Genomic DNA, 26,104 nt, shown 5'->3' with positions numbered 1-26,104 from the left:
TCATGAGTTTGAGCCCCACACTGGGCTTATGGATCACTTTAAATAATAAAATTAAAAGGAATATATACTCTTGGTCTTTCCTAGCCAAACATGAACTACCCCATCTACCCACCCTACAAAGAAAAAAACCTACCATACACTGACATTGTATGAGTCCCAGATGAACTCCAAAGTCTTTGTACTCAGGAGAAGAGCAAGGATCCTGGCCCTCCTGACTTTGGGTCAACTGTTTTTCTCCTCTTTACTATTTTTCCACTGTATTGCTATGTTTTTCATGGCTTTATCCCTTCTGTGGGTGCTTTAAGCTACAAAAAAAGGTATTATTTGAGACTCCCTCTGGTGTTTGTGTAAAGGTAACATCATTTTAGTGCCTTAGTGGGCACAAATTCCACAGGGATTTTTATTTCCCCACACCTCGTAGCTCAGATGCACCCAGTTCATTACACCGAATCAGAACAAAGTCTTTTCTTACTACAACACGTTAGTAGGCATTGTTACTGACAGCGGTCTTTGGGTCATACAGCTCTGACATCCAGGTTACCAGCCAAGGATCCCCAGATGATTAAAGAGTGTGGTCAAGTACCTTACACGTTGAGTCTTCTGCCTTTTCTGGTCTATGTAATCACCAGCCTTGTGAGCATTTTAACATCCAGCAGGAGACAGCAAAATGTTATGCAATTATGCGTGCCCAATTCCAAAATATGCTCTGTGTTGAAAATACAGTATACCGAAGAAAAGCATTAACTAAATGTTGAAAGAAGAGGTCAGGAAACCTGAGTTTGTGGGGTCCCAACTCTCCCACATTTGGTTTATTGAATTACATTTTATATTAGGATATAAATTTATCCCCAGTATAGATGCTAGCATAAGATGAATACTTATGATTTAATATTGATCTTTTTAAATCTAGATTTTATTGTGGTTACTGTTATTAAAAAGGTTGTGTTTGCATTTAGAATTTGATTTGTAATTACATCTAATGACTACCTCTGGAGATAGTGGGAAAACACGAATGCTAACTTGATTTGAAATTTTTAATTAAATTAAATTAAATTAAATTAATCGACTTCTTGAAAATCCCTTTTATTTACTGTATCTGCTGGCACGAGGTTAGCAAAAGGATAGTTTTGACAAATTCAGAGCAGTGCTTTTATTGTACTGTCTTTTTTTTTTTTTTAATTGTGAACTAAAATTCTACTTTATTCTTTGATTTTAGAAAACTGGAATAAATAATCTGTGCTTAGTAATAGACCTAATGGGCGCCTGGGTGGCTCAGTGGTTAAGCCGCTGCCTTCGGCTCAGGTCATGATCTCGGGGTCCTGGGATCGAGTCCCGCATCGGGCTCTCTGCTCAGCAGGGAGCCTGCTTCCTCCTCTCTCTCTCTCTGCCTGCCTCTCTGCCTACTTGTGATTTCTCTCTGTCGAATAAATAAATAAAATCTTAAAAAAAAAAAAAAAAAGTAATAGACCTAATGTGTCCATATCCAGAAACAACAGCATTTTAGAAGAACTTTATTTTAGCTGCTTAATGTCCATGAGGAACTTTTAGATTGCTTTAGAAAGCCTCCCACAAATGTTTATACCAAGGTGGAATATTCATTTCTATGCTAGAAACATGGAAAATTCCTGAGTTTTGCAGTTGTATGGGTAAATATTGTCATGTTCAAGTATTTTGTCTTTAAATGGTTCCGTTTTGAGCTTTAGCTTCAAGTCATTTTTATTTTTCAAATTAAGAGAAGTTATCAAGGGGAATTCTCTCTTCCAACCACAAATGTACTGATGTACTTCTTCTAGAAATAGTCATGCTTTCTGAAGGAAGCGTTGCAATAGAGGAATCACACAAACCTTGAGGAGTTCATTTCCTATCTGCTGGCTTCGTAGGCTCAATTCAAATGCTTCAGGATTTCATTCCTACACAGAGATCCCACTTAAGTGTTCTGGTGAGATGTAGGAAAAGATTCTAGGCGTCTGTGGATCTAAAAACAAGCTATAGAGACAGACGAGATTAGACCTTAGACATTCTTACTAATAAGTATTTTCCTTTTCATAACCTAACTGTATGTTACGTGAATAGTCTTTTATGTAAATAACAAAGATGTTTTTTATTTAATGTAGTAAATTCATCAAGCTGAATTTCATAAAAAAGTTAAAATCTATTCATGAATATTTTATATCCTGTGTAAAATCGTGATCAACTTTTTAAAAGTAAGTCCCAGTATATATATTTTACTTACCAGAAGGGGGGAAAATGTACTCTAATTCAGAATCTAGGAAACAACTCTCTTGTTCATGTTTACACTTCAATTCTTTTTTTGTCTGTTTATTTGTTTTAGAGTAATTTCTTATCAGACATTACCAAGAAATATGCCAAGCCACCGAGCCCAGGTTATGGCTCGCTATCCTGAGGGTTATAGAACACTCCCAAGGAACAGCAAGACCAGGCCGGAAAGTATCTGCAGTGTAACCCCTTCCACTCATGACCAACCAGTAGGACCTGGAGCAGAAGAGAAACGGAGATCAATGAGAGATGACACAATGTGGCAGCTTTACGAGTGGCAGCAGCGTCAGTTCTATAATAAGCAGAGCACCCTCCCTCGTCACGGTCCTTTGACCAGTCCCAAAACCATGGTTAATATTTCTGATCAGACCATGCACTCTATTCCCACATCACCTTCCCATGGGTCAATAGCTGCTTATCAGGGATACTCCCCTCAACGAACGTACAGATCAGAAGTCTCTTCCCCAATTCAGAGAGGAGATGTGACGATAGATCGCAGGCACAGGGCCCACCACCCTAAGGTAAGCTAGCTGCTCATCTTGCATAAACTACTGCTTTATGGATGCTCTGTTATTTCTGTCTATACTATGCCTTCTTTTAAATGTGAAAGACAAGTCGGGTGCCCGGGTGGCTCAGTGGATTGAGCCTCTGCCTTCGGCTCAGGTCATGGTCTCAGGGTCCTTGGATCAAGCCCCGCATCAGGCTCTCTGCTCAGTGGGGAGCCTGCTTCCCTTCCCCCTCCCTCTCTGCCTGCCTCTACTTGTGATCTCTCTTTCTGTCAAATAAATAAAATATTTAAAATAATTAATTAATTAGAAAATGTGAAAGACATGAATATAGGGAGGAGGTAAGTAAGCAAGGCAGCTCTTCTGTTTTAAAAACTAAGCAAGAATAATCTGCAGTGTCAGAATCTCACATATAAAAACCTAAGCTTGCAATGCATTGTCTCTCAAGAGCACAGAACTAGCTATTTTGAGCAGATGCTTTATGCACTGTTCCATGCTGGACAGCATAGCTCATCAGCCGTCCATGTAGGTTAAGCCCACTTGGGTTTTTATTGGCTCTTCCACACACTTGAAAATACGACCCCTGCCCCCTTCCAACATACCTGCCTTCGTATATCAGGCTCGTCCCGCTCTTCGCTTAGGTAAGTGCTGACCTCATCTTCTAACCAGCTGCTTGTATGGCTTATCGAAATATCTCCTTAGACGGCCCAGTTTAATATCAGAAGAATAATGTACCAAGAAGCCCTGGTGTATATTCTTGTTTAAAATTAAGATTCAGGGGCGCCTGGGTGGCTCAGTGGGTTAAGCCTCTGACTTCGGCTCAGGTCATGATCTCAGGGTCCTGGGATCGAGCCCCACATCGGGCTCTCTGCTCAGCGGGGAGCCTGCTTCCCTTCCTCTCTCCCTGTCTGCCTCTCTGCCTCTCTCTCTCTCAATCTCTGTTAAATAAATAAGTAAATATTTAAAAAAAAAAAAAGATTTAAAATTAAGATTCACATAGGAATCAGGTTTTAACTTGTACTTGCAGTTGGTTTAAGCATTGCTTAGTAGATTATGAGTGCACTTAGTGTTAGTTAGCTTCTTAAAATACTAAAGCCGTCGTCTCAGTCAGCCTACACGCAGCCAGTTCTGTAATGTCTATCCTAAAATGAAAAGGAAATTTTCTGTTGTTTCCTTTTTAATTCTAAAGAATTTTTTGCTTTATACCATTTTAAAATGTACCTTTTAGTATCCTTTTGACAGACTGAATCCTTCAGTTGTAACGTTACATAAAGTGTATATTTGATTTTTCCATAAATAACCGTTAGAAATAATCAGGATTTTTTTCTTTCTTTTCTTTTTTGTTTTTTTTTAAGTTTTTATTTATTTGACAGAGAGAGATCACGAGTAGGCATAGAGGCAGGCAGAGAGAGAGAGAGGAGGAAGCAGGCTCCCTGCTGAGCAGAGAGCCCAACATGGGACTCGATCCCAGGACCCTGAGTTCATGACCTGAGCCAAAGGCAGTGGCTTAACCCACTGAGCCACCCAGGTGCCCGAGCATCCAACTCTTGATTTCAGCTCATGTCATGATCTCAGGGTCAGGAGATCGAGCTTCATGTTGGGTGTGGAGTCTGCTTGTCCTTCTCCCTGTCCGCCTCTCTGTGCACATGCATGTGCACTCTCACTCCTTCAAACAAGTAAAATAAATAAAAACAATACTCAAGACAGATTACTCTAATACAATTGATTAGTGTGTGGTTGAAAAGTGTTCTTCTGGTATTGGTATTAATTTATCATCTGTTTCAATAACAAATAGAAGATGACTGTGTCCTTGCTATCTAGTTCCTGGTCAACTAATGTCTACTGCTTCTCTCCCCAAAAACTTCTTAAACATTGCCAAAATTTTCTTTCAAAGTGTCCTGTCGTTTCCCTTGATGTGATGAGTGGTTCCCAAAGTATGTCCATGGATCTCTGAGGGTTCCCATGACCCTTCCAGGGAGTCTATAAATAAGCTCAAAACTGTTTCTACAATTGCAATAAGGCGATATTCATTTTGTTACCATTTTCTAAAAGCACAGAAACAATGGTGGGTTTTGGTACCCTCACATAAATCAAGGGAGTGGCTCCAAACTAGTGGTGGTCACTGTAAGTTCCTGTGCCACCCACTTGCAGTAGAAATAAAGTAGCAGTTTCACTTAGAAATCCCTTTGATGAAGCAGTAAAAGATAATTTTATTCATCTTAACCTTTTGTTATATGTCATTTTAATTTTCTATGTGATGAAATGGGAAATATGTTGAAGACATTTTTCTTGCATACCAAAGTGCTAATATTAGGGTTGACTCACAGAAAAACATGCGTGCGTTAGAGGTGCAAGCTGGACTAGCTCCTTTTTTCATGAAACACCACTTTTACTTGGAAGAACGAATGATAGACAAACTATAGTTGTTCAGACTCGGTATTTGACAGACACATCTCAAAGTGAAATGTTATCCTGTCACTTCCAAGGAAACAGCTAACTGTATTTGTCACTGATGACAAATAGGAGCTTTCAAGCAAAAATTAGAATTTTGGAAATGCTGTATCTGCCACTGTGAGCTTGACAGCTTTCCGGCGCTTCAGGATCGGTGGTGGTATTAACAGATGTGTGGTGTGATACTGTACACCAGTGGTGCCAACATCTGCATAACTCACTGATCCAATATTTTCCTCACGAACAGTGTTTGATAGTACAGAATCAAAGATGGGTAAAAAACTCACTTAGAGCATAAACACAAGCCTGCTTTGTTCTGTTGCACTTTGCAGATACCGCATTTTTTTTTTCTTCACAAATTGAAGGTTTGCACCAGTCCTTCTGACAAAAATGTCAGTGCCACAGCATTTGCTCACTTTGTGTCTGTTACATTTTGGTAATTCTCACAATACTTCAAACCATTTTATTATTGTTTGTTACGGTGATCTGTGATCAGTGATTTATAATTCACTGGAAGCTCAGACAATGGTTTGCATTTTTTATAGTAATGTATCTTTTAATTAAGGTATATGCATTTTTTTAGATATAATGCTATTGCACACTTCATAGACAGCAGCATAGTTTAAACATAACTTTAACATGCACTAGGAAACCAAAAATTTCATTTGACTTGCTTTATTGCAGTATTCACTTAATTGTGGTTGTCAGAAACCAAACCCACAATATCTCTCCTAGTTATGCCTGTAAGCCAGTAGGTATTAATCTAACAGTATGAAAAGTTCATTGATGCAGTTTCAGATACCATTTTGCAACTGACTTTTAATACCTACATTCATAAGCAGTAATAGCAAATTTTCAATGATATTTTATAATGTAAAAAGATTCTCGTCACTGACATTGACCACAGAACTTACATTGTACCCTTATTTTCCTAGCATGTCTATGTTCCTGACAGGAGGTCAATGCCAGCTGGCCTGACTTTACAGTCTATTAGTCCCCAGAGCCTCCAAGGCAAAACGGTGAGTTGTTGTTTTTATTTACTGTACCATGATTTATATATGTGCTGCACATGATAGCACATATCCAACAGAGCTTCTAAGTTTGAAAAAGGGGTTCCTCCCAAAGAAAAACTGTTGCAGCTTTTGTGAAAGATAAGCTCATTAGAAGAATCGGAGATCATGTAACCATTTCATTGTCAGATTGGATATATTTCCCTAAATGTCTGAATGCCTAAATATAAGATTATATTTTCAGATTTTATTGTATAAACTGAGAGGGTTTGTTTACTTCATTGAATGTTAATTCCCTTGTTCTTAAAACAGAAGTTGGAGTAGTAGATTAGTGGAACAAACCCAGCAGGCGACCATGTGTAGTCACACTCAGGCCTCTTAAGAAGTTTCTCCTGTGAATTTTTATACAGATTAACTACTTTAGAAGGGAAAAAACTGATTTACATATTTATGCAGAGAGAGACTATAAAAATACACGAGGTGTTAGCAAGTACTTAGCATTATCATTTCATCCTCAGTATTATGTTCAAATTGAGAAGGAGTTCTATCACCAGGACACTATTATTCTTCTCATTAAAGAGAAAGGAGGACTTTTCATTACATCGTTTAATTTTAATGGCATTCTTTTATCTGTGCTTTAATGTCAGTAGGTAGTCTCAGTTCCAGTGAAGATGTGATTTAAGGATCTAGATAGTTGTTCATCATTTGAAATTGTCCTCCTGAAGGAATCAAAACAAATTCATGTTCTGTGTGTTTTGCAGACATTGTTTTATTTCCTTTTTCATCCTTTATGTGCTTAGATATAAGGAAGATATTCTGACTTTAAGCTACTGGCAGCTTATTTATTAAAGGTTATAAATATTACTTGATTAAAACTAAAAACTTTTAAATGTTGTAATTTTTACATATTAGATTGTTGATCTGACGAAGAAACAGACATCCGTCATAAGATAATGCTAATAAGTATCTTATTATGAATTTTTATCTTCTTCTTGCTCCCTCTAGTGGATATTTAGGATAAAATTTACTTATTACTTCCTTTTGTGCAGGTCAAAAATGTGCCTGTTTTTATTATGCCTCAAAGTTTAAGTATATAGGAAACTTACTGGAACCTTTTGTCCTTTTGAAAATCTCTTTATCTTTTTAACTCAGCAAATAATAAACCAGAGTCTCGAGATTTCCTTCTTTCGGTCACTCTGGGTCTTAGAATATCTAAATCCCTTACACAACCCCACCTGCTCTGTTGGCAGGACCTCAAGAGCTTGATATGGTGATCTTAAGACGGACAACCCCATAGTCCTGAGGTCACCAGATGTGGTTGGCATCAGAGCAAAAGTAGCTCTTCTTTTCCTGTTATGAAATTTCTTCTTCAGGACATACACGCATATTCTTTGACTCCTTAATGTCTTATCCATGTCGATGGCTCTTTCTAAAGAATCACATAGTAACTGCATTTTAATTCTGAGATTTTTCTCAACGAAGGCAATAGTTTTTAATATTTCATATAACAGTTAAAAATTTCTTCTGTCCCTTAAAATTGTTGTATAGAGAAGAAAAAAAGAACAGCAGCAAATGAACAGAATAGAAGAGAGCTCATGTTAACCCTGTGGTATAGGCAAGACAGATCCATCTCAGGAAGGCTTTTGGTCTAGAATTTTCAAGTGCACACCACAGCCCTCAGGTGATGAGTCTCCCTCTGGCCTTTCTGCAGTTTTTAATCATAGCAAAGTTCAGAGAAAGACCAAATAATATTTTATGACCTGTAAGACTGCCAACGACCATACCTTACTGCATTTCTAACAAAGAAAAATATGTCAGATTGGCCTGTTAAGGAATTTTATCTGCCTTTGAAAATTTATCTCCCTAAGGGATCATAGTAACCAATCAGGAATCAGAAGTTCTCTGCTTGCCCCAGAGTGTGGGAAGAGGGTTTATATACTCATGGAACCTTTCTCTTTATATAAAATGCTGTCTTTTTTTTTTCCTTAGAAATAAAAACTGATCTTTTGGTCATTTAAAATATCCTGTGAATCCCCTAACAGTGACATTTAATAATATAACTGGGAAGCAATTAATAGTTCCCAGGTACTGAGTTTAATGGCATGAAGATATCATCCAAGTTTTACATGAAGTTTAATTCTTTTTATTTACCTTCTGTTCCCTAAAATAGAGTGTTGGACACGCAGGTATTGTTCTGTTGCTGTAAAAGTCTTAGGCGTCATTTTAGAATATCTTTGAATAATAATAATTTAATAGCTCTTAGGTACAAAACTTTATAATGATTTTCTGGCATTGTGCTTTTTTGTACTTAACACTTAATTCTCTCTTGAATTCTGAGAAAATGCCTGAATATACTGTTGTTCCGCTGTATCTTTTAAGTAACACTGTTCCTTCTATTTCTCTAGATATCTATGCATTTATGTAGGACCTATCATCATAGTGCCTAGGCACTATGTTTGATGTCAGCCATAAGAGGAAACTTGCCAAGAAATCTTGGTTTAATATCTGTCACTTAAGACAACAATTAATCTGTTTTCCACTGTTTGGATTCTTAAATTGTACTCCTTCAGCCAGAGGAGCTTACGCTGTTGCTAATAAAGCTGAGACGGCAGCAGGCCGAACTGAATAGTGTCCGGGAACACACGTTAGCACAGCTCATGCAGCTGAAACTTGAGGCCCACAGCCCAAAGGTCAGCTATTAAGAGTTTTGTATGTGTCGTCTGCCATTACCACTGATTCTGAGCCACTCATTAATCAGTTTGATCGGTGTTGTTAGTGTCGAGCATGAGCCCATACAATCATTGCAGCAACATTATGATCTCCTATTGACCCTTTGAGAATTCACTTGTTTATACTTATTAAAGGGACACACGGGTAGGATTAATTTCTTCTTAGCCTTCCAACCCGCTCACGCACCAACTTTTGGTCGTGAGATAGGAAATGCAGACAGACTTCAAAACAGTGTTATCATTCGCTGTATACTGTAGCTTCCACATCTGATAAAGCATATTGAAAAATGGTGTAATTCCTGGAAAGTAGTAAGTTGAAAATTGATTACACTTGTAGTAACACTGCCTTTTAAATATCAGAGATTAAGATATTTCTTTCATTCTTGATTAAAGAATGAACACACGTAAACATTTCTCAAAGGGTTTAATAGACTCTGGTTATATGAGAAACATCCAAAGAAGTAGTACTATGGTGCAGAAAAGTATTAACACGTAAAACTTCTAACACTGAGTCTGCTAAAGCCATTTGAAGGATTTTTCTGCTTAATATATTAGCTTCTGTGCATGTCTACTTAATTTCTTACAAAACTAAGTGTAATTTTATAATACGTCATCTGTACAATTTACAGGGGAGCATGTATGTGAAAGTTGTGTACTGTAACATATTAGGTTGGGGTAAACTACCTGTTTTTCTTATTTCAAAATTGACTTTTTCATGAATTCTACACCCTCTTTCTCTATCCCTTTGTTTCTTGATTGATGCCTACTAGAATGAAATTCTTTCACATCATCTTCAAAGGAACACCATATATTTGGATCATCAGGTGGGATTTGTAGAATTTTTTTTGCTTATTATACCTAACAGAACCTTTGAAATGTAGTACAGTTTTCCAGGCTACTCCGATATTTTGGTCATTTAAGCTATGAGCTAATAGCATGACTTTTACAAGTGACAGAATAAGATTCTTAACAGGGGAATTCAGAAATACAAAACAAACAACAAAAACAAGTAGAAAGGATAGTTGTGAGTGTTAGGGGCAATGCAGATGCTGGGTCACAGGAAAATTGAGAGCCTGAATTCTCTAAACTTCCGTTTTCTCATCCCAAAACACTCAACACTCATTAAGGCTTATCTCCGTTTGGAATTGACCTAAGTAAAGAAATAGGTACCAGGCGGTGAATGCCTCGTTGGAAGACTGAGAGAGGGGTGCGTGTGGTGTTCTCTGTATTCCCAAAGGGAGATTTAACTATGGATGAGAAGTGCGGTGGTCATTTTTAATTGCATAACTTTGGTCCTTATTTGCCATGTGCTCCTGGTGTTTGGTCTTCACTAAACTGTATAGAGTCAGTTTTACAGTGACCTATAGTTCCTTGAATTACCTCAGTGGTAGCAGTGGGTATGAATGGCAGTTCATGACTAGGGACTGACACTTCCATATTTTAGTTTTTATGAAACTCTCTTTTAATATTTAATTTTAATTTGATGAGAATTTTTGATATGTTCTTAGACATAGGATTTCTTCCAGTGAATGCATTTTTTATCTATATAAATTAAGCTATAACGTGTTTTAGTTTGTTTCAAAATGTTCAAACTTAAATATTTTAACAAATGGAAGAGGTTACTATGGAAATTGTTGTAAGACAGATGTTTACATATTTATAGTTGCCTGCTTAAAACAAAGTAATAATGTGCTAATTTAATTTAGTTATATTTAAAGAGGGATTTTGCATTAGGATAACCCTTTAAAAGATGTTCATTTGTTTTAATTTTTAAAAGAAATATACTTAAGATATTTAAAGTATAAAAAAGTATATTTAAAAAATACTTTTCTTTATATTAATGAATTTTAATAGTTTATTTTCCCACAACATGTTTTCATCATGATTTTGTCTATGGGAATGCTTTAGAAATCAGCATTTCATGACTCCAGATTCCAGTCTCCACCCCAGAGACCGGTACTGTTGAAATTTAACCACGGTGTTAAATTATACACTTTGAAAGCAGTCTGATAAAGACACGTTAGCCAGTGAAATGGTAGAAGTAAGTCTTCCCTCAATATGTGACATTGCCTCTAAGATACATGGTAAATAACTTTCATAAAAGCTCCTTTGCCTATAAAGCTAGAGATAGTTCTGAATAATAGTGGGATACTACAAAAATTAGGTGTAAACCACAGTATAATTGTGAGTCTGAAGTTCTATAGTATCTCTAGAAATAAACCTAGTGATTCGCTGTGATTTATTACTTACCTCCGTAAATGAAAACTGGAAGTACAGAGACCTCAGCCTTTCGAAAATCACAGCACTGACAGCTGGCGCAGTTAGTGCAGGTGACTCTTGATCTCCCGGTCGTGAGTTCAGACCCCAAGTTGGAAGTAGAGGTCACTTGAATAAATAAATAAACTTAAAAAAAAAAAACCCTAGGAAGGTTCAGGTAAGTATATGGAAATACCATTTGCTAAGGTGATTCTCCTCAGCTGCCTTTCCCAGGTTGAGCTCTTTGCCCAAGTGACCCAGATTCGACTGAGGTTTCTGTTCCCGTTGGTCCTCTCAGCACTCTGCCGAGTCTATGCTGTCAGAAAGGATAATGCTAATAGTCCTATTGGTGGCTTCCAAAAATGTCAATTTTTCACTGATCCTCTCTTTTCCTTCTACATGTCAGTAGAGATTTGCCAGTAATTTGCCTTTTCTTATTTGCCTTTATTTCTTAGATCATGAAATAAAGTTATATTGGTCCCATTTTTAAATCTTGTAGTAACGAAAAGAATTCTGATAATTATTTGAATGCTTATTTGCACAGAGTAAGATGATTTCTAATGGGAAAAAATGGGCCATTTTTAGATATAATTAGACAATTTATAGAAAAAAGGTGGTGGCTTTGCCCAGAAATTTAGAGATGCCTAAATAAATATCTTTAAGGTTTCCTAAAGAAAATCTCTCTTTAAATAAATGAAAAAAAAATTTGTTTTAAATAATTACATTTAATGTAAATGAAATATTTACTTTTGAACTATTCTATATTTCAAATCAGTAGTAAGGTTATTATGTTACAGAAAAAAATCTTAATAATTTTGAGCTTTAATGAAATTTTTTTCATTCAGCTCAAACATTTCCAGCTTTTAAAAAAACATTTCCAGCTTTTAATCTTGTTACTGCCAGTAACCTATTATAGATTACCAAATCTGTTGTTTTTGTTGGCATTATTGGTTGCCTGGTTTATAAACTGATTCACCAGTTTTTATATAACTACAGATTGGAAAGTAGATTTTAAAATCTGAAAGTCAGAGGAAAAGGCTCTGGTCACATTTTATACTACATATCGTACCAAATATGTGCTAATTAATACTCACTTTCAACACCTACTCTCCTAGCTCAGATCATTAGAATAACCTAAGGTCGGGGGCGCCTGGGTGGCTCAGTGGTTTAAGCCTCTGCCTTCGGCTCAGGTCATGATCTCAGGGTCCTGGGATCGAGCCCCACATGGGGCTCTCTGCTCAGCAGGGAGCCTGCTTCCCCCTCTCTCTCTGCCTGCCTCTCTGCCTACTTGTGATCTCTCTCTATCAAATAAATAAATAAAAATCTTTTTTAAAAAAATTGTTTAAAAAAAAATAGAATAACCTAAGGCCAGCAACAAGATGCATTCTCTCTCTTGCCCCTTGTGAGATAGTCAAAAGAAAGTTTTTATTGATTGAAGTTCATGAAAAATAGAGCTGAGTATAGTCTCTGGGTTGCTTCAGAGGTAAATTCATTTCTGTTATCACTAGAATGCTTATAGTGTAACAGATGAGAAATAAAAATGCCTTATCTGAAATTCTGAGTATCTACATTTTACACACAGTCAGTCCAAAAGTCTTGATTCTGGTCCCTGTAGCTTGAGCAATATAATTTGACTTCGAATTAACCACCATTTTGAAGATGAGTCCTTTACTGAAGTGTTTTTAACAATAACAAAAGCCATACTGGGTGCCTGGGTGGCTCAGTGGGTTAAGCTGCTGCCTTCGACTCAGGTCCTGGGATCGAGTCCCACGTCGGGCTCTCTGCTCAGCAGGGAGCCTCCTTCCTCCTCTTTCTCTCTCTCTCTGCCTGCCTCTCTGCCTACTTGTGATCTCTCCCTGTCAAATAAATTTTTTAAAAAAATCTTTAAAAAAAAAAAAGCCATACTAATTGAGTCTGAGTCTGAATGCTGTAAACAGCTTCCTGTGGGTAAACCAAACATGTGGCCTACCCTCTCCACCATCAGTGCTCTGACTCTGTTACAGCATTCCAGTGACCAACCTCCTCCTCTAAGAATACTTGCCACAGTAAATGGAGATTGACTTCTGCAGATCTGAGCTTTACTTGCACTGGACTGCAGCAAGTATTTTTCTCATGTTTCAGATATAAAATTTTATTGTAACATTAAATTGCCCTTAAAATTAGGGCATTCTCCCTTTACCCCTCTCCTTTTAAGAATCATTATGGTTACTTGTAGCAGAAACATTTGCTTTAGAACGGAAAAGGAAGAGGCATACCTCCATCAGCCGCATTTGTGTTGGGGGTTCCCTCTTCCCCATGTACTCAAAAGCTCTTTGTGAACAGAATATTCCTCTGTTCCAATAATTAGTGAAATTGATTTACTTCTACCCAGCTAGAGCTGTGTCCTTGCCACTAGAACATATTTAAGTCCTTTCTGAATATAGCATCAAAGAGTATATTCTTTACCATCAGATGGCTAAAGGATCTCATTATCTTCAAATTCTCATTGAAAAACTGGAAATTTCTCCTGACAAACCAGTTTGCCATAATTAAAGAATTTTCCACAATAAAAGAAAAATACAGCCCACGCATACCCATGGTTTTCTTTGTTGTATAAAAATGTTTAAGAATTCCAAGAATCAATAGCTACATCTGTCTTATTTTATCAGTACATTTTTTTAAGTATCCTCAAATGCCTGTGGGGAAGATAAGAAACTCATTTTATTTTAATACTAACTTTTAAAACACCCTGAAGAGTAAGCGAAACTTTCTAATTTGCAAAAGTTTTGTAGTAGCATTGAGATAGCCTTTCAAGAAATGAAACTAAGTAGACACAGTCTGACCACTTTTAAACATACTTATGCCAAGAGAAATGTAAAAAGGAACAATTAACAGAATGTATGTCATTGGTACTGAAACCATTCAAGGTAAAAACCCAAGAATACTTTTTTGCATTTTGTTCTTTGTGTGCATGAAAGACAGCCTCCCTATAAGGGAAGAAATGCTAACAAGATGATTGAAAAGATTCTTGATGGCTTTCATTGTTCCTGTCAATTCAGCAACTTCATTCTGTGGAGCTATTAGGCAGGATCCCATTTTCTCTAATATTTCAAGGGGTCTTGGAGCTTCTATTTTTAGGAATGATTGATAGAGAACGTTTCCAGGGGACATAGAATGGGCATTTGGCAAAAGCAAGCTAAAGATACTGGAAAAATGAAAATATGTTATTTAACATCTATTAACCCTGCTAGTTACATGGTGCAGAATATCTGTATTTTCTTACGCCTTGTTATTAAGAGGAATCCTTTCTCCCTTATACTTCCTTCTTCGTTTCTGATTCAGTCTCTCCCTTTCTCTGCATAATCTGATCACAGAAGTAGTAGGGAGAGAGTGATAATACCCAGGGAATTCTTAAGCAGTATATGACATCATAATGGCAGAACTCTAAGAAGACTAAATAGACAGTGGGTAGACCAGAACTGGAAATTCTGAAAGACCCGCGGATCCCCTTACCCAAGAATTCAACACTGCCACAGGATGCAAACAGCAAGAGGTTCTTTATTGTTACGCAGGCACCTGCGGGTGGTCACCGCGCGCTGTATGTGTTGATTCTGAACTCTTGGCCTATCCAATGCCTAGACATTATTATCATGGTTTTCCTATTTCTTACTAGTAACTAATCTGTCCCTTTTTGCTGTTTTCACTCATCTCAGCCTTAACTGGGGAAGTTCTCTGGTTTTGGTTTTGGTTTTGTTTTTTAAGCGGACTTTGCACCCAACACGGGGCTTGATCTCATGACCCTGAGATCAAGACCTGAGCTGAGATTAAGAGTCAGACACTTAATTGACTGAGCCACCCAGGCGCCCCAGAAGTTTTCTGGTTTTCAGTGTTCCCTCCTCTGAGCATTCACCTACACATCATTTTACTAGTTGTCTCTACCCCTGGATTTCTTCCAGAAAACAGAGTCTGTGATGTGGGCGTCTTGATTTGTGCTTGTTCTCAGGAAGTTTATTTTGGGAAGTGATACCAAGGTATAGAAGTAGAGAGAGTGAGCAGGGAAGGAGGGAATATATTATCAACTGCCATACACAACTTGGGCCTCATCTGACTGATACTTGTTGATGAAACACTGCAGAATTGCCCAGCTGAACAGAAGGAGGGGCACCCATCCTGTACTGGCCACCATCTTCCTTGGCAAGGGCTACCTCTCGAGACTAACTCTCGAGCATACTGAGGTGACGCATACACGAGCATCCAGTGGGTTCCCATGCACAATGTGGGTGTTGGCTCAGCAAGAGCGGAAATAAAAGATGTGCTAATAGGATGTAGAGAGGGGCACAAAAGGTATCCAAAACACATTACTGTCTTTCTAGTTACATGTTTCTAGTTGCTCGTAGCAACCTGCACTTGGACCGTCTGCCTTCAGTACAGTCCCAGCGTGTCCAAAATTTGGATTGTCATCTTATCCTTTAGTTCCCTGACTAAAACTAAAAGCAAAAATGGTTCAAACTAAAAAAAAAAAAAAAAATGGTTCAAACTATTGTTCCCTTTTAACATCATTGGTGTAGTATTTATGGAGCTCATCATCCTTAGAGAAGAGTTCCCTGACTCTGAGAAGGGTCAGGACCTTTATTTTAGCTATTGCCTTAGATTTAGAACTCAAAAGTGGTTTAAGCCCTCAAGGGAAAAGAAAAAAGGGAGACCCAGTCTTCTCCAGCTATGGGCAGGAGAACCTGACACCAGTCTTGGATGGTCTGATTGCCTAGACGATGAAAAGAAAAACCAATAGCAGCCTACCTAGAAGGATCTAAGATAGGACAGTCCTGTTCTGCCACTCTAAGGGTAGAAATTATACACATGTATTAAAATGAAAGAATTAAATCAGACAGCTTCCTGGAGTTACAGTATGTTCTCCTACTATTTTATCTCCCAACACCATCACAATTAAAGTTTAAAATACCATGAAACCTTGATGGAGCACCTGGGTGTCTCAGGGGGTTAAGCCTTCGGCTCAGATCATGATCTCGGGTCGTGGGATCGAGCCCTGCATCTGGGCTCTCTGCTCAGCGGGAGCCTGCTTCCCCCTCTCTCTGCCTGCCTCTCTGCCTACTTGAGATCAGTCTTTCAAATAAATAAATAAAATATTTTTTAAAAATACCATGAAACTTGAATTTAAAGTCCTTTAAGAACATTTACTAAAAACAGGAAAATCATGACGTTCTGTAGAACCATCTGAACAGGTATTTTAGCTAAATACATAATACCTGTATGGTGTTTATTCAGGATATTAGAGGCCATCATAACACCCTGTATGTACTAATAAGCTCCTCATTACCATTTATAAAATTTGGGTCATATTAAAAGCACCTGCCACTCTGTGTCTTTCAGCTAACTCCAGAAATTTACCAACTTCTTACTACAAAATAAGGTCTCTTTTCGATTTGTCATTCAAACCCTCACTCCTCTACCACCACCACCCCAACCTGTGAAAAACACTTCCTTTCCTAGAGCCCATTTTCTCCAGCCAGCATTCTCAATGCTGCTTTAAAAGCAATCCCGTTCTCTACATCATGCATCTGCCCGGTCAGTACCTGTTTGTCCAGAGCTTAAGTAACACTGCAGTTTCCAGAGCACCGTCACATACAGCATCCCACCTGGGCTGCTCATATACACATACTCTGTAGCATGTGGGCCAGTTGAATTTGTCCCCGTAAGTCAGGATTAATGCTTTGCCCCAAATCACATAACTAGGATGACTTCATTGTATTAAGGAATTTTCTTTCCTTTTTTTCTAAATTTGTTTGCCTTCCTTCAGAATTAATGGAGTTGTTCTTAACATTTTCTTACCTAACAAGATGGCAAAATGAAAACAATTTCCCCACCCCTCCTAAATGCATAATATTTATATAGTTCTATTTTGTATTTACCAAAGCAGGTATTTTTGTAACCCAAGGGCTGTAGCTTTTCTTTCTATCTCATTTTTATTAATTTTTTCAGAATGTTCATTCAGCAAAGATTTATGGAGCTCAGTATGTAAGGCAGGAAGTTAACTATAAATTCTATAGAGTTACTATAATTTTTTTTTTACTATAAATTCTATAAAGTAGAATTCTTTAATTATTTTCAAAGCCCAGGAAGGGAATAAAGTTGAACATAAAGGCCAAAATCATTTTTAAGATTGAACTAAGAGTATGATCATAAAGCGGATAAATCTTTAAATTAATGGTAGGAAATCTGCTATTCAGTGCTAGTTGTAACTCAGAATACAATTCCTATTAATAAAACCCAGGTCCTTGTGTCTAGAAGATATTTTAACTTTGAGTTAAAGCACGAATATATTTTAGAGCAGATTTACCCACAGCCAAAACAAATAACCTTTTTCACTAACAGAGATACCAGATTTTCACTCTTGGAACGTTTGTCCCTTTAAAATGATGGGGCACCTGGGTGACTCAGTCCGTTAAGTGTCTGACTTCGTCTCAGATCATGATTCCCAGGGTCCTGAGATTGAGCCCCTGCACCCTGCATCATGCTCCCTGCTCAGCAGGGAGTCTGCTTCTCCTCCTTCTGTCCCTTCCCCCTACTCCTTTGCTCTTGCTCTTTCTCTCTCAAATAAATCGTTTCTAAAAATTAAAAATGGTATCGTTAAAACACATGCAAAGAAGAGAAAAATACAACTGTATTAAACATAATACACACAATAATACATTTTTACAAAGTGGATTTTGAGTTCTTTAACTGTTTCTGGCTGCCTGTGAATCCCAGGAATAAAAATGGTAGTAGCATCAGATAATAATCTATTCCTTGAAGCTGAAGAAACAGTGGTTAAGAATGAGTCATTAGGGGCGCCTGGGTGACTCTGTCGTTAGGCTCCTGGTTTCAGTTCAGGTCATGGTCCCAGGGTCCTGGAATCAAGCCCTGCATTGGGCTCCCTGCTTGACAGGAAGCCTGCTTCTCCCTCTCCGACTCCGCCTGCTTGTGTTCCCTCTCTGACTGTGTGTGTGTCTCTCTCTCTCTCTCTCTCTCAAATAAATAAATAAATATTTTAAAAAATAATAATAAAAAGAATGAGTCATAAAATCCTCTTAGTATAGTGGATATTTGATATGTAACTTTGCTTTTTTATAGAGCATTAAAATGTCACCTTGGTTCATAAAATACAAAAAAAAAAAGAATGGGTCATTAAATAAAGAAAATAGTTTAAGCCACCAAAGTAAAAATCAGATCTATAAAGTTTATCCTATAGCCAAAAGGATTTTAATTTAAAAAAATAATAATTTAAAAGACCCTTGGTAAAAAAGGGTGAAACTCACTGTGAATAAATTATATAACTAAATTATTTAGAAAGACATTACCTGAGACCTTCAAATATACCAGCGGTATATATTTCTCAAAATGGGGGTTCTAAAAATCCAGCAGGAAGTGATGTTGTGAGTACAGAGATTACCCTCTTTTTTTCCTGCTGGGCTCAGGGTATTTTTATAATGTTTCTCCATAAGTGGGCCTTATAGTCGGTGGTCCTGAAGCCAATACTGACTGTTTAGAAATGCTTCTGCTTTTTCCCTTAAGGGCGTGTCAGGTATGTTTGACACCTATGTTAGTGTCCCAATTTGTTGTTCCTTTTTTGTTTGTCTTTTTTTAATCCATCTTTCTCCCTTGGAAAAGAAAAAGAGAAAATATTATATTGTCTAGCTGCATCTTTTAAAGTACCATTGATTCTTCTGAATATATAACAGTAGTAATACTTTCCCAAAGCTTTACTTTTAGAAAGCCTGTATAGCATGGACAGTTTATTCAGATTGCTTTAAGATTTTCACAGTAATAGACCTCCAGCCCCATCAGTTATAAAGAGACTTATTTACATTCTTCTATTTAAAAAGTCACTTCAGATTTCCCTGCTCCCTGTTAAACAATGAATAGTTTCAATAGGTAGTCATACCCTTCAATCTCAGGTTCTTGGACTTTCAGATGTTCCTGGAGTGAGAGTGGAAGGCATTTACATTGTCATTATCTAAATGACCTGTTTATAAAGACCCCTGCATTCCTCAAAGCTTCACCCTAGGCATGTCAAATTCTTTAGCGTTTTAGTCTTGCCACACTTCTTAGGAGTTTATTGATCTAGACGCAGGAGGACATTCTTGAGAAATGAATTCTTCAGTGATTAGGCCATCAGGGGTTTTTGCTATTGTTAAGACAGATTCTCAACTTAAAAAATTCTTTTCCTAAGAAGTCATTAAGAACTCGGGAAAAGTCCATTTTCCATTTAAATGGAAAATGACAGCACAGAAATGAGTCCTCTCATTGGTTATCAGGACAAAAGCTCTGTGGGGTAGAAAGGAGTCATCCAGGCTGCCTGCTCCCAAAAAGGAGGAAGCTGTTTACAGCATTCAGACTCAGACTCAATTACAAGACAGAGCTTGCACAAATGTATTCCCCTTCTGGGAAGAAGATCCAGATCAGGGGAAAAATTACACTAAATTTACTTGTCTAGAATTTCTAAGCCTGCTGTCTAATATCATAGCCACTGGCTATATGTGACTACTTAAATTTACATTTAAAATAGTTACATTTTTATAAAAGTAAAATTCTCCCCCCCCCCCATCATACTAGCCACATTTAAAAGGGCTGAAGAGTCACATGGCTACAATTTTGGACTATAGCAATATAGAACATTTTCATCATCAGAAAGTTCTATCGGACAACAAAACACAATTCTAGACAATTCATTATATAAACTTCTAAAGACCAATTAAGCCATTCCTTAACCACTTCTTATATTTAAAGGAGAATTCAAGAATTAATCTCCTCCAAGGATAAATTATATGAATGTCTTGACTCTGCTCACTGCTAATCTTTCTCTTTTCTGTCATTTACCCCAAAATTATTCAGGAGCATTTATCTCATGAGTTAGAATATCTGTTCCTTTTGCATTAGTAGCTTGTCTAATTTCCAAGATAAAGACTTTGAAACTGGTGTTTAGGAGTTGCTAAACAAATACGACAACTGGCAGTAGGATTCTTGACACCGCGGGTCCCCCATAACTCTGATGAGTCCACCAATATTAATAATGAGAGTCAGTTGATTTTTTTAAGGGGATTTAGTATCTTAATGTTTTATCTCATATAAAGATAGTTGTTTTAATGTAGATGTAACACTTGCATTTAGATAATTAGTTTGGAGTTTTTCATCTTTTGGTATTTATGCAGATAGCTTGATTAACATTTAGTACCGACTCATCAAGACCTTGAAAAAATCTTTATTGGGAGACAGTTGAATTAGTCCTGAATTACTTGAGTTAGTGCCAAGATGAGACCATGGTTATGAAGCCTGATTTCCTGTCAGAACTATCAGTGGACATCCTTCAGAAAGACAGAAAGCAAGTATAATTCTCAGGGCCCTCCTTTCCCGAATACCCAGTCAGAATTGCCAGAGCCCAGCCCTTGATACCATGTTAAATGTCCATAGGTGATTTTTTTTTTCTTTTCCGTCAGGTTTGAAAACTATTGAGGTAAATATATTTATCACAATAAACACCAAAGACATAAAGCATAGTTTTTCTGAAATAAGAACACTGTCTTAGTGCTCTCTAACCTTTCTCGTGTATGGCACACATAGAAAGTGACGGTATTTATACAGCACCTTGGCGGGAACTGGAGGAGGTGCTATTAGGAGCATGTAGGCCCACTGAGGACTGAGGTGGTCCCTATCTGCACACACCTGTATCCCATTCCCTGCCCACAGGTGTCAGTTGGGAAGTTCTGTTCAAGATCCTAGGAAGTACGACATAGTTACATATGTACATATGTACAATATGTTCTCATAGTGTTAAAGTAAAACAATTTGGTAACAGTGCCTGTTCTTCAGCTCATATACTTCCTGGGATTCCATTTTACTAATAATGATTCCATAATTACACAAGAGATGGGATAAGACTATTTACGGAAAGGCAGAAGCAGTGAGATTTCGGATTTTCTGAGGGCACTACATCTACCTAACCAAGAGCTGTTAGGACAACTAACCAGTGGGCTGTTCATGATTTGAAAGGGAGTGGTCCTGTGTGTGGTGGCCCTCTCTTTTCATGTGGTATGTGACAGCTGGAAACTGAACACAATCATCAGGAGCCCATACAATGAGTTTGGTCCCTATTAAACAATTTCACTGATCTGACTGAATTTTCACCGTTTGCAGATTTATTGAATTGGAAATACTGGATCTGCTTTATCTCCAAATATATTCTAGAAACAGGCTAGCAGTTCCTTTCACTAAAACACCCCTCAAATATTCTATATTTAATACTTGGAAACTAGCTTCTTTTTTATTAAATATTTTATTTGCTGATTTACTTGACACAAAGAGAGACACACACACAAGCACAGGGAGCAGGAGAGGGAGCAGCATGCTTCCCACTGAGCAGGTAGCCCAATCCCAGGACCCGGGATCATCACCTTAGCTGAGGGAAGATGCTTAACTGACTGAGCCAACTAGGTGCCCTGAAACTAACTTCTAGGACTTACCCTGAAACAGCATATTCCATCTGACTTTGGCTATGTAAACATTACGATAGCTTTTCAGTTAAAGTAGTAAATAATGACTTTAAAAATACATAATGCATAATACAATGAGCAAGTTGGAATTTCATGCTCAAGTTAAAAAAATCCAATAATTCTCTTCTGATTTGAAAACAAGGATCCTAGATGGTGTTAAGATAGTGGGGTAAAGTTCTGGCAAAGGAATTTTTAGACCATCCTGTCACTTTGGTATTTTAATGAATCAGAGATTCTCAAATTGTTCATTAGAATTATCTGGGAATCAGGGTATCTGTATTCTTTTCAAGTTCCTCAAGTGGTGTGTATGTGGCTTAAGAATCCCTGGTCTAAACTTGAATTTTGATTTCTCAAGTAATAATTTAAAGGGTAGAAATGGTATTACAGGTAGTTATATATTTACAAATGTGTTGGGTAGCTTACTTTTTTAAATTAGTTAACATTTTTTCTAATAAATTTCTGATATGGATACAGATTCCTAAGACAGAATAAAGGTTTATAAGAATTCTTCTAGGTAAGGACCTTACTACACCAGACAAATCCAGTAGGTTTCTTCCCACCTTAATTCCCAGCCTTGAACATGATACGAACACATGGTGCTAATAAGATTTTTCTTTCTCAGAGGAAATGATTATTTCATTAATTTTGTTTATTTCATGTTTATATATTTTTATCCTTGACTCTTTAGTAATATTCTTTTAATTAGAAAATCAATATCTACTCTGGGGAAAACTTGGAAAATGGAGAAAAGTATAGAGAAAGAGAAAATTTGCAGTCCCACAATTCAAAATAATTACTGCTAACATTTTTATTCCTTTGTTGTACTAAATTGTCAGTTTCTAGGGATGACTTCTAATTTTAATAATCTAGGATTTGATATGTATGAAGTTTTTCATAATGAAAAATAGTCAATTTCTGAAATAATCTCTGAAACACTTTGCAATTTGTATAATTTAAACACTATTTTTACTTTTAGTTTTTCTGTTCCTAAGTTAGGTTTTTCTTGCAAAAAGTCCCCTTCTCAGTGTCTGAATATTTAATAAGCTTTAACATGTAAATCAAAATCACAAATATGGCATCCCTTGATACACATGCATGTTTACCCTCTCAAAGTAGTCCACTAAATAAGTTGGGCTTGATTACCCTTCTGTAGAAACCATATTGTCCCTTCAAGGAAATTTGCCAGCCTTAGAATATGAACATTTATCCTTAATCTGTACTGTAATGAAAGCTCCACTTGGAGGTGTGAACCATGTTGACCTAGCCATTTGGCACAAGGGCCGATCAGTAGTGCCAGGTTTCCAAGACTCGATGGGCAGTTTCAGTTTGACCTTGAGTATCATTTACATTTGGATACTCTCTGATCTCTGTTACTTCTTACAACATTCATGCTCCTGACCTTCACGCAATGCAAAAAAATTTGAGTCCAGTATTATTTTGACTATTCCATGGTATGCTGTTGGAAAAATAGTAATGATGAGATTGCTTGGAAAATTAAATTTTAAAATGGATAGGGACTTAAGCTTACTGTGTTATATAAAGTGTGTATCAATACAGTCAAATGAGTAAGACAAAACAAAAAACAGTTGTACTTAATCCAAGATCTACATTTGACTAAGATAACTAATGTTCCCTTAAAACATAGAAGGCATATGAAAACTTAAAGAGGTCTTAAATTCCCAGGATAAAAGTTTTTTTTCTCCTAAAGTAAATTTACATCTGTAGTTGTATGTTTATAAGTTACTTTGCAACACTGTTAAAAAAAATTACCCTGAACTGCGAATCAACACATCTCTTTCTGGTGTACATGAAATGTCACCTGTAAATGCCTTAGTCCCTTACTAAATAGCGTTGCAGAGGAAAAAAAGAAGTTTATATTTAAATGATATGCAGATGTTGAGATTTTTAAATAAATTATTTTTTAATAAATTATTTAGGTTGAATGAAACTTAAAAAAATTAAACCAGTCACCATTTTCAAATTTGACAATCAAAACATTTTATTGACATGAAATATTGGTAACTAGGCTGAAAATAAAATTGTCTAGATGTACACTTTTCAGGATTTATCTTTTATTTATATTCTGCATCTATTAGTCTCAAGATTAGTAAACTTTTATTGTAGATTTAATGGAATCCGTAAAGTAGCATTTGTTAACTGTAATAAAATGCTTATTTTCTATAATTTGCAGGTTGAAAATCATGTAAAGTACATGTTGCACATTGCAATTATAATTTGTCTACATACAAATGGTACAATATCATTGGCCTTTTACTCTCTGTATATTATGATGATTCTCTTTTGAATGCTTTATCTCTTGAGTCCAGAACCTCCTAAAACAAATATTTTTCTAGAGGCAGTAATTAAGTACAACATTAGCTGGAAATGTGAAACATGGTTTCAGTCTTTTTAGGAACCAGGGAGATACATCAAGACTTTGCTCAATAAATTTTAGTTTGCATGTCCTTGAAATAATTCTGCATGTTGTGTTATGCTGTAAGAAGATCCAAAGCAGACTGTGTACAGATGTCTATCAAAATTAACCTTAGTGAAATATGTGATTATCTAAATGACAAGATATATTGAATATTATAAAATTTTAATACAAGAAAACTAATATTTTTCTGATCAGTTACACAAAGAACTGAGTATCATTTTAAGCTTTTTTACTAAATCAATTAAATGATACTGTTTTCTCCTTTTAAGTAGGTTTTCATCCTATAGTTTATTCTTTGAATATGGCATGATGCTTTATCATCTGTCCTAGTATATGTAAGAATATTCATCCACTATATTCATTGTATTTATAAAGTAAAACCTAGTTGCAGCAATATTGCAATTAGTAAGCTTTTCTATAACCTGGGAAGTATTTTACAGCATTTAATACTTGCTTGAAATGGTTTATATAAGTTAAAATCTGTACAACCTTGGGGTAAAATGTAAACAACTGCACTATTAGGAAGATATTAAAGTAGAGGCTATATTTACAGTGTCGTCTTTCAAATCTAGCTGTGCTGTAAACTGATGTTTGCTGTATGCTCCTCCTGATTTGAAATAGATGAAAGAAAATGAACCTATTATCACCATGGTTCACACAATGATTGAGAACTCGGCGCTAAGACCCCAACTGTACCAGCAAGTAAGGTCTCGGACAGTGAATGATACTGCTTTATCATCTGCAAAATCCCTCAGTGACAGTTTTGGTTTACCCCCAGAGTTACTCATAACATTAGTGTTTTCTTATTTCATTTTTTTGTTTCTGTCTATTTGGAAAAATGCAATTCATCCATGCTTTTTAAGATGCTGCAGTATTCTTAGCATGGCTTTGCTGAACATTTTGCTGTTGAATATTAAGTGTGCCATTTTCCTGAAGTTTTTGTGCAGAGTATTTGATTGATACGTACTTGGAGGTCTGCAGTACATTTGCAAAATTTTTACTAGTTGCCATTAATTTCGGTTAACTCTAAAAGCATTAGAACTGATTTCTAGGGAAAAGTTTAAAAAAATCTTTTTTTTTCCTTTTAGGGACAGCCCCCATCCCACCCTACCCCACCCCGCTCTTAGGAATAGATAATATTTGTATGGGAGTTACTGAAATCTGGTTTCTATACTGTGGTATAGTAAGACCTAAAGAGAGCTACTTCTTGACATACTGGGAATATCTTCTCCCCGTATTCTTATCTGTCATTTTTGTGCTATCATATACATCATCTTACCTCATTCTTTTCCCTAACTGAAAATAGATGCCATGGAGCTGGCTGGCTTTAATTTAGGACCTTCGTAATCTGCAGATCTGCAAAAGAAGTCATTTTATACATTCCTATCCAGTTTTTTTTCTTTTGGGTTTTTTGTTTTGTTTTGTTTTGTTTTGTTTTTGGTATTTCATGGTCTAAATGTTCTTAGCTGTGTGTTTTGCAACATCAGCTTCTTCCACTTCAACACCTTCAAATTACTGTGGCCTATGACCTGTTACAATACTTTAAAACTCATATAGAAGAAGAAAAATTAACTAACATGAAAAATGAATGTGTTTTGATTAAAATACAAAAAAGCACCTAGTAAAACAAAGCACCTTGAACTCTCTGGCTTTCCAGGCCTCTGGTTTGCTTTAGTCCAGCATCACTGATGGCGGCCATACAGCGATTGGTAGGACTGTGAGGGGACTCTTATTTCTGAGCAAAGCTTTCTATCAATAAAGAAATGAAGTGTTAAATATTTAAAGTTAAACAGCTTTACTTTTCAAAGGAAAATGAAATCTTTGTATTTTAAAGTAACCAGATTGGAGAACCTTGACACTTCATTCCAAATGCCACTGCTGAGAACCTTTAGCCCATGTTCTGGAATTGATACCT

General features: G+C 36.6%; 1 protein-coding gene across 13 annotated transcripts in view; it reads left to right on the top strand.

Moving 5' to 3' along the window:
• The window catches only part of PLEKHA5 (pleckstrin homology domain containing A5), a 242,278-nt gene that overhangs the window by 171,816 nt on the left and 44,358 nt on the right, over positions 1-26,104 (top strand). For 7 of the 13 annotated variants that reach the window (XM_045073130.1, XM_045073126.1, XM_045073129.1 and 4 more), the window contains 5 exons: positions 2,333-2,798; positions 6,170-6,253; positions 8,815-8,934; positions 9,744-9,797; positions 24,811-24,891. In XM_045073130.1, coding sequence (XP_044929065.1) covers positions 2,333-2,798; positions 6,170-6,253; positions 8,815-8,934; positions 9,744-9,797; positions 24,811-24,891 — 805 coding nt within the window. The remainder of the gene's footprint in view (positions 1-2,332; positions 2,799-6,169; positions 6,254-8,814; positions 8,935-9,743; positions 9,798-24,810; positions 24,892-26,104) is intronic. The other 6 variants (XM_045073127.1, XM_045073132.1, XM_045073128.1 and 3 more) reach the window with 3 other exon arrangements.

This window comes from Mustela putorius, unplaced genomic scaffold (genome assembly GCF_011764305.1).
Source record: "Mustela putorius furo isolate JIRA1106 unplaced genomic scaffold, ASM1176430v1.1 tig00537227_pilon_pilon_pilon, whole genome shotgun sequence".
Lineage (NCBI taxonomy): Eukaryota > Metazoa > Chordata > Mammalia > Carnivora > Mustelidae > Mustela > Mustela putorius.
The sequence above is the reverse complement of the archived record's forward strand: the minus strand, read 5'-3'. Positions and strand labels throughout refer to the sequence as shown.